The sequence below is a fragment of the Trichosurus vulpecula genome, chromosome 1 (genome assembly GCF_011100635.1).
Source record: "Trichosurus vulpecula isolate mTriVul1 chromosome 1, mTriVul1.pri, whole genome shotgun sequence".
NCBI classification, from domain to species: Eukaryota; Metazoa; Chordata; class Mammalia; order Diprotodontia; family Phalangeridae; genus Trichosurus; species Trichosurus vulpecula.
In genome coordinates, this window is record NC_050573.1 from 77,045,027 (window position 1) to 77,056,033 (window position 11,007).

The 11,007-nt window shown below is 51.4% G+C and overlaps 2 protein-coding genes across 12 annotated transcripts in view; one reads left to right on the top strand and one right to left on the bottom strand.

Moving 5' to 3' along the window:
• DNM2 (dynamin 2) overlaps window positions 1–546 on the bottom strand; it is a 75,908-nt gene extending 75,362 nt beyond the window's left edge. For 3 of the 11 annotated variants that reach the window (XM_036760775.1, XM_036760751.1, XM_036760744.1), the window contains exon 1: window positions 184–453. In XM_036760775.1, the coding sequence (XP_036616670.1) occupies window positions 184–344 (161 nt within the window). In that variant the 5' untranslated portion in view covers window positions 345–453. Of the gene's footprint in view, window positions 1–183 lie in introns of all 11 variants that reach the window. The other 8 variants (XM_036760773.1, XM_036760758.1, XM_036760748.1 and 5 more) reach the window with 5 other exon arrangements.
• Window positions 547–2,198: 1,652 nt separating this feature from the next.
• On the top strand, window positions 2,199–9,613 carry QTRT1 (queuine tRNA-ribosyltransferase catalytic subunit 1). Its single transcript, XM_036760807.1, has 10 exons — window positions 2,199–2,525; window positions 3,945–4,013; window positions 4,502–4,640; window positions 5,598–5,676; window positions 7,045–7,160; window positions 7,355–7,493; window positions 7,811–7,886; window positions 7,981–8,090; window positions 8,165–8,252; window positions 9,217–9,613. Exons 1-10 carry the CDS (start codon window positions 2,226–2,228, stop codon window positions 9,367–9,369), a joined length of 1,269 nt encoding a protein of 422 aa, XP_036616702.1. The 5' UTR covers window positions 2,199–2,225; the 3' UTR covers window positions 9,370–9,613.
• Window positions 9,614–11,007: the final 1,394 nt, after the last annotated feature.

The window sequence follows — 11,007 nt, forward strand, 5'->3', positions numbered from 1 at the left end:
CACGCGCGCCCGCCAGCGGCGCTCGCTCCACTCGCGGCTCTGCCCTAGGCTTACGCAAGCGGCGCAGCCAGGCGCGTCCACGGCCCATTCCTCAAGTCGCTTGCGCCCGGGCGGAGCGAGCAGGGCCCGCGGGGAGGGGGAGCGCCCATCTTCCGCCGCCGGCGCAGTCTGCCCAACACTCACCGGCCGACGAAGTTCTCGAGCACCGAGCTCTTGCCGGCGCTCTGGCCGCCCACCACGGCGATCTGCGGCAGGTCTAGGTGGCAGCTCTGTCCGATGGAGCTGAACGCGTCCTGCAGCTTGTTGACCAGCGGGATCAACTCCTCCATCCCCCGGTTCCCCATGGTGGCGGCGGCGGCGACTCCCCCCTCGCGGCCCGCGAGACCTCCCCAGCCTCCTAACGACCCTGCCCCGCGCGCCGGCGGTTGCTCCCCCCGGACTCAGCCCAACTCCCGACTCCAAACTTCGTCTCACAGTCGCCGCCTCATCCGGTTCTCAGGCGACACCCGACCCAAGCGACCTCCCGCCCCATACGCAGCCGGGGCTGGCCCTCCCAGCCGATACTTAGCCCCAAACCCTTCAGACCACTGCCTACTGGCCTCCAGTTCTGTCACTCTCGGTCAAAAACCAATGGAGTAGAGGTACGAGCTTACTGATGATGGTTACGGGCGAAAATGTCCTAACCCCCTTTTCCTTTCTCGAGAAGTCATTGGATAAGGGAACTGTCACTATTCTCCAGACCCAATAGATTGAGGAACCCGGTTGTCAGTGCCGGGGGCGGTGTTTCGGGAAATCGCATGCTAGTTCCGCCTATTCTAAGACATCTTCGCATTCTCATTGATGAACCTACCTGTCTGTCGGATTAGCAAACCAGTGATGTTAGCGGACTCCGCCCACCAAATCAAATGTGATTGGTAAATAATCGTTAATACGTCACAGTAGCCCGATTCCTTCAGTTATGCTATTGGCCAAGAAAGCTGTCACTCTATCAGTTAACTAGAGCAAGGAATGGGGCGGTGCTTCCCGTCTAAATATTGGCTGTGATTGAGAAATTCATCTGTCTATCAACTTAGCTTTTGCTCTTATTTGTTAACGCTCCGGCTCCTCGAAACAACGATCACATCTTGATTTAGGAGGGCTCCCTGAGAAAATGAGTGCTCCCTGAGAAAATGAGTGCCCCCTGCTGGCGGGAATCAAGATTTCCTGCCAATGCTGCTTAATTAGTAATTAAGACACAGACATCTTCAGATTAGAACGGATAAAGATAAAGCTTTATAGTTCAACTCATACCTGAACAAGGATCCCTGATTTTTGAGAGGTGATCATTTTCCACCTTGCTGCAACTGCTTTGGACATCATGACCCCAGCAACCTTATTGCCCTGCAAGATCAATTTAGCCTTGGTACTTAGCCTGGGACTCCTCTGAATGGAGGGTGGGTGGAGAGCTCCTCCCAAAACCTCCATAGAAGGTTCCCAGGCCAGTCATCTCTCAATTTCCAACCAAGCTGCTCTCCTTTGGATTTCTTCATCACGCCCCATGTAAGTCACCTTTCCTTCCACAACTCCCCTCCACCCTTTTCATCTTCCTTTTTAGATTGTAAGCTCCTTGAGGGCAGGTATTTTTCGTATTTGTATCCCCAGTGGTTCGCCTGCATACAGTAGGCGCTTAATAAATACAACTGACTGGCTACCCAGTTTCTGGCTAACAGCAGCAGTGAAAAGGAACCCATCGATTTCCAGGACAATCTATCGTTCTCTTTTAGTTAAATATTTGTAATTACGTTGTGCATGATTAATGTTACATATTAGAAACATATCTATGGATGCCTTATACCTAAGGATCCCCTGACTTAGGGTTTTCAACGATCACATTCTTCACACTCCTGCCTCCGCTTGTCACGGCAGAAAACTACAATTCCCAGCACAGCGCACGTCGATGACGCAACGGTGCTATGTAAAACACACTGGCCTAGCCGACTTCCCCATTTGACCCAGAATAGCATTCGCAGGAAGGGCGGAGTCGGAGCGTAAATTATGGCCACGTAATTTTCAGAATTCAAACGCGGATGTTCCAATGATTTTACATGTGTTAATTTGTCGACTGTAGTTCCGGTGCCTCAAAAAAAAAAAAAAAAGCGGGCCTACCTCCGAATTCCCGGAAACCCGTTGCCATGGCTCCGAGACGCCTTCCGCCTTCTACGCCTGCCACGTGACCAAGCAGTAATATGGCGGCTCCCAGGGAGCCCCAGTCCACGAGGTGTCCAGAACCGATGGCCACAGTAACTGCTTCTGCAGCCGGCCCAGGGACTCGGGCCCCGGCAGCCTTAGCCCTGCGGGTGGTGGCCGAGTGCGGCCGCAGCAAGGCGCGGGCATGCGAGCTGCGCCTGCCGCACGGCACCGTAGCCACGCCGGTGTTTATGCCCGTGGGGACGCAAGGGACCATGAAGGGAGTCACGGCTGCGCAGCTGGATAGCCTGGGCTGCCGCATCTGTCTGGGCAACACGTACCACCTGGGCATGAGGCCGGTGAGTGCGCTGCTGGGGGAGATCCTCCGGGGGATGTCCTAGAGGCGCGGGCTGGTGAGCAGAAGTGGGGAGGTGCCCCGGACCCCTGCACTGGGGCCCCAGGGAGGCGGTGTAGGAAAGTGGCAGCCAGAGGCAGCGAAGTGGCCGGAGCTTTTGGAGAGCTCCGCATCTCAAGTGAGGAAGACCCGAGTTCAAAATCGGGCGCAGACATTAGTAACTGTAGGTCCCTGGGCAAGTCACTCTGTATGCCAGTTTCCTCTTTACCGCCGGGAAGATGGGGATAATAATAACCTCTGCCTCCCAGGGTTGTGGGGAGGATCAGATAAGATATTTGTAAAGCAAATGTTTTAGCAGCGTTCAATCGTGTCCGACTCTTCCCGACTTCCTTTGGGATTTTCTTGGCAGAGATGCTGGAGTGGTTTGCCATTTCCTTCTCCAGTTCATTTTACAGTTGAGGAAACTGAGGAAAACAGGGTTAACTGACCTGCCGAGGGTCACACAGCCAGTAAGTGTCTGAAGCTGGATTTGAACTCAGGAAGATGAGTGTCCTTGACTCCAGGGCAGATATTCTATCTGCTTCACCCCCTAGCTGCCCAGATGAGTGCTAGACAGTCATGAGGGGCAGTGGATAGTGTCTGGCCTGGAGTCAGAAAGACCTGAGTTCCAAATTTAGCTTCAGACACTAGCTCTGTAACCCTGAACAAGTCATTTAACCCAGTTTGCCTCAGTTTCCTCCTCTGTAAAAGGAACTGGAGAAGGAAATGGAAAACCACTCCAGTATCTCTGCCAAGAAAGCTCCAAATGGGGTTGGAAAGAAATGGATACCACTGAAGGACAACAAATTCTTATTAGTGGAGTTAAAAAGTCAGGACCTCTGGATTTGAATCTGAAGCCTCTGGTAGTTCCCTGCTTTGAGCCTTAGTTTCCCTGGTGGTAAAACATGGGGGTTGGACTATATTATTTTTAAACCCCCTTTCATCTCTAAATCCTGTGAGGGCATCAAGGGCTCCCCACTTTTGGGGCCAGCGTTTGCAGATGGGAATGGTAGTGCATTTCTGGAAGCATGACCAGGATAGGTCTATGTAAGAGGTAGGTTGAGGGGACAACCCCCAGGTCAGGCTTGGCCAGGGGTGGGAAACCTGCAGTCTCAAGGCCACATGTGGCTCTCTAGGTCCTCAAGTGCGGCCCTTTGACTGAATCCAAACCTTACAGAATAAATCCCCTTAATAAGAGGATTTGTTTTGTAAAACTTGGACTCAGTCAAAAGGCCCTACCCAAGGACCTAGAAGGCTATGTGTGGCCTCAAGGCTGTAGGTTCCCCACCCCTGGTGCTGGTCCTTCTGTTGGTACTTTTTCTGTAAGAGTATAGGAGGCTCCGTCCTGGTCTCTCACTTGTAGTGACTGAGTCTTTTTCCCCAGGGTCCTGAGCTCATACAGAAGGCAGGTGGGCTGCATGGCTTTATGAACTGGAACCAAAACCTGCTCACGGTGGGTCTGGAAGCCTTGATGGTGGGGAGGTGGGCCATTGGGAGAAGCAGTGTGTTTTAATGGAAAGGGCCCCAAACTTAGAGTGAGGAAGCCTAGCTGGGCTCCTAGCTGCTGTTTGAGCCTCTTAAAGGCTCACTTTCTTTATAATGTAAAAACAGGGAAAAATTATCTTCGCATTCTCTGCCTCCCTGGGTTGTCTTGGAGAAAGCATTTTGTCAACTTCAAAGCACTTTAGAAATAGGAGCTGAGGTTATTATTAGTATTCCAGGAGCTGAGCACAGTGAGATGGAAAGAGCCCTGGATGGGGGGTTAGATAACCTTCAACAAATCACACTCTTTCTGTTGCTCATTCCCTCCCCACACCCCATAGAATGAGGGGATTAGCTTTGATCATCTCCCAGGTTCTAACTCCGTCAACTTACTTTCTCAATGGGAGGGTGGCAGATGCTTATTGAGGACCGGAGGTCAATAGGGAGTGTCATCCACAGGACAGTGGTGGCTTCCAAATGGTGTCACTGCTGGCGCTGTCCGAGGTGACCGAGGAAGGAGTGCGATTCCGTTCCCCATACGATGGTGCCGAGATCCTGCTGAGCCCAGAGAAGTCAGTGGAGATTCAGAATGCGCTGGGTGAGCCCTGGCTGGTGAAGAGGAGCCAGAGGCTAGTGCTGCTGGCTTTTCTCCCCAGGAAGCTGACAGGGGGTGGGGCAGGGGGGGGGGGCGGCGGCGCTGGGGAGCAGAAGGTGGTTTGTAACAAGAAGAATAACTAGACTTTGAAAGGGGATACCCTGTTTCAAATCTCAGCTCTGACATTTTCTAGCTGTGTGACTGTGGTCAAGTCTTTTCTCCTCCTGTCTGGTTAGCTAATTTGTAAAGTGGAGAGCACAATTCTTTCATTATTAATGGGCCTTTTCAAAGTGAAGTGCTTCGTAAGTCTTGATGGCAGCTAGGTGGCAGTTTATAGAGCACCCGGCCTGGAGTCAGCAAGATCTGAGTACAAATCCCAGCTCAGACTCTAGCTGTGTGACCCTGGGTAAGTCACTTAACCTCAGTTTGCCTCAGTTGCCTTATCTGTATAATGGGGATAATATAATAGCACCCACCTTGAAGGGTTGTTGTGAGGAACAAATGGGATAATATGTGCCTGGCACGCAGTGCTATATCAAAGCTTATCCTGGCCCCTCCCCCCTCGTGTAAACGTTTGTGAGACACTCAAAAAATGTTTATTAATCAGAGGGCTAAACTCTAGGAACAAAAGGACAAAAAAAAAGGTACAATCCCTGCCTTCCAGAAGCTTACTGGGAGATATGATGTGTAAAAAAAGGTACATATGATACAAGGAAGGGTGGAAAATACTGACAAAGCATCCTAGGAAAATTTGAGGATAAAATCACTTTCAGAGGAGAGCAGAGACTGGAGAAGGCATCAGAAAGCAGACTTTTTATTTGTTTTCCCCCTTTCTGGATCCTTTTTTCTAGATCTCACCATGTTCTAAGAAGCGGGTCATCCCGGTTGCGCTCTCCCCCAACTGTCCCTCCTCTCAAGCAGAGATTCTCTGACCTTCCCTCTCCCTCACCCCCTCTCCAGGCTCAGACATCATGATGCAGCTGGACGATGTGGTTAGCAGCACTCTGACGGGCTCTCGAGTGGCTGAAGCCATGCACAGGTCAGGAGCGGTTTGTAAACCTTCATGGACTGTAGAAATGTGCATTCTTCTTGTCTTCTCAGCTGTGGTTCTCTCTTCTCCCCACCCCCATCCCCATCTAGCTCCTCGACCTCACCACAGCCTTTGACCCTGCAGCCCACCCTCTCCTCTCAAGGGTTTCCTGACATTGTTCTCTCTTGATTCTCCTCTTCCCCATCTGACTTCTCAGTCACTGCTAACTGTGGGAATCCCCTGAGGCTCCGTCCTGGGCTGTCTTCTCTTTTTCCTCTCGCCTTTCCCTCTTGGTGGGCTCATCAGTCTCCCTGGGTTCGATGATCCTCGTTCTGCAGATGATTTCCAAGTTTATGTATCCAGTGCTAGTCCCTCCCCTGAGCTCCAGTCTCATGTCACAAGCTGCCTGTTAGACCTTTAGATGTCCTGGAAGCGTCTCAGCCTTAACATGTTCAAACCAGAACTTACTGCTCTCCCCAAACCATCCTGCTGACTGTCAAGGGCACCACCATCTTTCCGTCTCCCTCAGTTTGTGAGCTTGGTGCCTTCTTTTATTCTCCCTCACCCCGCGCATCCAATCCACTGCTAAATCTTGTCTCAGTCCCCACATAATATGTCCCCTTCTCTTGTCTCAGATGCCACCCTAGTCCAGGCCTCATCACGTCCTGCCTGGCTATCACACGCACCTCCTAACTGCTTGTCCTGCCCCAGGTTTCCCCCTTCTGCATTTCCATCCTTTCTATATTTTCCAAAGGGTGGTTCTGAGCCCTCCCTCTCCACTCCATAAGCTCCTCTTTCTGGCATTTAAAGGTCTTCTTTGCAAGCCGGCCTCTCCTTACCTTTCTTACTCTTCCACTTCACTCCTCTCTGTGCGTTTTACTGGTTTCCTTGCTGTTGCTCACACATGATGCTCCATCTCCCCACACTGATGCTTTTTCTCTGGTCACCCCCCATGCCTGGAATGGTTTCCTCCCTCACTCTTGCCCCTTGGAATCCCTGGTTTCTATCAGGATTCAACCCAAGCGAATCTTTCTTCATGAAGCCTTTGCTTGGTCCCTCCATTTGCTACCTTGTATTGTTTTTGTATGTATCCTATATATACTTGCTTCTATACATATTGTCCACCCCATTAGAATGTAAGCCCCTTGAGGGCAGGGGCTATTTTGCATTTGTCTCTGTGGCCTCTTAGCATAGTGTCTGGGACATAGTAGTCACTTAATAAATGCTTGTTGATTGATTTCATATAGCTGATAAGTATTTGTTGAATGACTAGCAGCAGAGATGTTACTTGTGCCCCCACCCCTATAGAGGGTTTTGGTCATCTGCTTGGGGCCCCTCAGGGCTGAGGAGAGGCTATAATCAGAGTGCTCATTGCAGGTCCATCCGCTGGCTAGACCGATGCATCGCGGCCAATCGACGACCCGACCAACAAAACCTATTTGCCATCATCCAGGGTGGCCTGGACCCTGTTTTGCGGAGCAAGTGCCTTGAAGGTAAGTGCCCCAGTGTCCTGGGCAGGGAAGGGGAAGCATGTGGGATGAAAGCTTCTTTCCCAGCCCATGAAGAGCTTGTGTCTCCCAAGGATATTTGGGAGTAATGGGACAGAGCAGGGGCTCCACCTGCTGCCTTCCAGAGGCAGGCTGGAGGGATGGTGACATGGCCGTTTCTCTGTTCCCTCTCTTCCCAGAGATGACCAAGAGGGATGTGCCAGGCTTTGCCATAGGGGGACTGAGTGGAGGCGAGAGTAAAGAGCAATTCTGGAAGATGGTGACACTGAGCACAGACCGGCTGCCTCGGGAGAAGCCGCGCTATCTTATGGGCGTTGGGTAAGGGAGTGTCTGCTGAAGTAGACCCAGAGCCCTTGGAGCTTCTGGTCTGGCACAGAGATGCGGCCCTTGTCTTTAGGGGGCACCCCCCGCCCCCATCTCCAGAGCAGAGGGAGGATTGGGAGTAGTCTTGGGTTATGTGGGAGAGGGAAGGTCCTTGGCCTCTCTTAGACACCTCTCTCTTTCCCCTGCCCTTGGGGGCCCTCCAGTTCCAGAACAGGAGCTGGGAATGGGAGCAGAGAGGGCATATCCGGGGTGTGGGTAGGGAGGGTTGGCTTCTGTCTGATGCTTCTTTTCTTCCCACCGTCCCCCAACAGCTATGCTACTGATCTGGTGGTCTGTGTTGCCCTGGGCTGTGACATGTTTGACTGTGTCTTCCCCACACGCACTGCGGTGAGGCCTGGTGGGTGGGTTCGACCGGGTCAGAGATGGCTTGGGGGGTTGTGGTTCAGGGCCAGGACCAGCTCCCTCTTTGCCCTCCCTCCAGCGCTTTGGGTCTGCGCTTGTTCCCACGGGGAACCTCCAGCTGAAGAAGAAGCAGTTTGCCAAGGATTTCCGGCCCATTGATGAGGCTTGTACATGCCCTACCTGTCAGAGGTATCTTGGACCTGGGGAAGGGGGTGGGAGCAGGGTCCTCTGGGCAGGTGCTGATGCCCCCTCCTGTCCTTCAGGTACACCCGGGCCTTCCTCCATGCTTTACTACACAGCAACAACACAGCTGCCTTGCATCACGTCACCGTGCACAACATCGCCTACCAGGTATGGGGACCCTTGGTTCATGACACCACAGGATCATAGGTTTTCGTCTGTTCTGAACCCTTCGTTTCATAGTTGGGGAAACTGAGGCTCAGAAAGAGACAAGGATTTGCTGAAAGTCACACAACTGGGGGAATCTCTGGCAGTGTAGATGGGGAGGGGCAGTCATAGGATCAGAGGATTTAGAGTTGGAAGAGAGCTTAGAGGTCCAACCTCCTCCCCCCATTTTACATTTGAGGACACTGAGGCCTAAGAATAGCTCACAGCTCTTTAGAGTTTTAAGGTTGCCAAGATAGTTCTCCTCCTAACAATACTGAGAGCTAACGAGGGCAGGGATTGCTGTGCCCATCTTACAGATGAGGGAACTGGAGCTTATAGAGGCGAGGCCATTCCACAGTTAAGGTTCAGAGGCAGGATGTGAGTCCAGGTATCTGGATCTCCAGAAAATTAAGCACTTTTCTAGAGGGAGGGAGGGAGCCTGAGAAACATCTTGAAATGACAGAGTGCTTAGAGGGGACTGAGGAGACTTACATTTGAATCCTGGCTGTGTGAGCCTGGGCAAGTTTCTTCTCTCTGAACTATGGTGTTCTCATTGGCCAAGAGTTTTAATGACCTTTGCACAGGGTTGGGGGTGATGTGCTCTGGCAGTCTTCAGAGCACTGTAGAGATGCCAGCTGTTGCTCATGGATCATAAATCCTAGGGCCCATTTCTAGTCCAAACCTCTAGTCCAACCCCCCCCCCGCCCCACCCCGTTTTACAGATGAAGCAGCTGAAGCTAAGGACTTACCCAAGGTCACACAGGTAGTTAGGTACTAGTTGTGGCATTGGAACTCATGTCCCCAGACTCCAGGTGTCCCCACATATGGGCTGGGGGCTGTTTTGGGGGACTGTGACTAATGTCTCCCTGTTTTCTGTCTCCCTCCCCTTCTTACACACACACACACACACACACACGCACACACCCAGCTGCGGCTGATGGATGCCATCCGGACGAGCATTGTGGAGCACCGTTTCCCTGACTTTGTTCGGGACTTCATGAAGACCATGTATGGAGAGCTTGGACGCTGCCCAGCCTGGGTTGTGGAGGCCCTGGAGTCAGTTGGCATCCCTTTAAATTGACCAGCTATCCCAGTCTCCAAGCAGAGCCTTGCCCCTGATCTGGGGGTGCTCCAGGGACAGGAACATTGCCTCCAGGAACTAAAGCCAAGGCTGTGTGTGAAGAGGGAACCTCTGTGGGTTGGCCCAGGCCCCAGAGTAAAGACTGAAGTGTTTTCTTTTTTATAGAATCCCTCTAAGGGGAGATAGACCTGGGTGTGTTCCTCCCACCCACAGCCACCCTGCAAGAAAGCTATGTTTTACATGACTTCACATGCATAATTGATGTCATATTGCTTCCCTTCTCAACGCCTGGGGAAGGGGCGGGAGAGAGAATTTGAAATTCAAAACTTAAAAAAAAAAAGGAATGTTCAAAATAAATAAATTTGGAGGTAGAGAAGAAAATAGGAAAAATGGAGAATGGTTGATGGAACAAGAAGTAAGGTCCTAGTGGAGAAAGGAGGAGTTGAGATTAAGGTGAAGGGCTTTGAGACCTGAGGGCACAAGGAGAGGAAGGGGCAAAGACAGGTGGGGATGCCAGGGTGCTCACATCTGCTGCCATCAGGCTCCATGGTAAGGTAGGGAGAAAAAAGTTTTGAACAGCTGTGGGGGACATGATTGAGGTCAAGGAGAGATGCACAGAAGGTGTGCGGTGCAGCATCGGGAAATGGGCCAGCATGACTGTACAGTTGGGCCATTCGATGGGGCTTTGTGATCCTCCAGCAACACTGAGCAGTTTAGGAGGTTAAGTGGAGGTGGATGGATCGTGGGGTAACCCAGGCTACAGATTAGCCGGGTAGGGATGATAATAATGGTGATCTCTAGTGTTTTAAGGTTTGCAAACGCCTTACAAATAACTCATCTGATCCTCGCAACAACCCTGGGAGGTGGGTGGTTTTATCCCCATTTTTTAAAGCTGAGGAAGGAGATGGAGAAGTGACTCAGAGTCACACAGCTAGGAAGGTGTGAAGTAGGATTCAAATGCAGGTCTTTCTGACTCTAGGTCCAGTGCTCTCTGCACCGTGCTACATAGGATAGTGAGATGTGGGACCCAAAGGTGGAAGATTGATATAATCTTCAAAAGTGTATTAAATGTGGCAGCCAAAACTTCAGGCTGCATTTCATGCTATAGTGTACAGGTACAGAGAGGTGATAATTCTGTCATCACGTTATATCCTGGTCACACCACTGTCTGGGGGTATTGTGTTTGTTGCTGGATGCTACATTTTGCGGAGTCTCAGCAAGCACCAGCTATATGTGCCAGGCATTGTGCTAAGCCCTGGGGATACATAGACAAAAACACATCTCTGCTTTGAAAAGGTTCTTGATCTGGAGCAGCTAGATGGCACAGTGAAAAGACCACCGGCCCTGGAGTCAGGAGGACCTGAGTTCAAATCCAGCCTCACACACTTGACGCTAGCTGTGTGACAGTGGGCAAGTCACTTAACCCCAACTGTCTTGCCTTCCCCCCTCCAAAAACAAAAAAAACCGGTTCTTGGTCTAATGGGGGAGGCAACGTGCAAACAACAATCTTCATTCAAGGTAGAGATTGCAAATGGAAGGTAACCTCACAGAAAAGATGCTAGCAGTAAAGGGAGGCACTAGAAAGGCCTCTTGCAGAAGGTTCAATTTAAGCTGAGTCTTCAGGGACGTTAGAAGGCA

Bases quoted from the DNA above. Each gene is read 5' to 3' on its own strand.
- QTRT1 (XM_036760807.1), top strand. From the start codon at position 2,226: ATGGCGGCTCCCAGGGAGCCCCAGTCCACGAGGTGTCCAGAACCGATG. The intron at 5,677-7,044 runs GTCAGGAGCGGT...TGCTCATTGCAG, and splicing joins GTGGCTGAAGCCATGCACAG to GTCCATCCGCTGGCTAGACC. The intron at 8,091-8,164 runs GTATCTTGGACC...CCTGTCCTTCAG, and splicing joins ACATGCCCTACCTGTCAGAG to GTACACCCGGGCCTTCCTCC.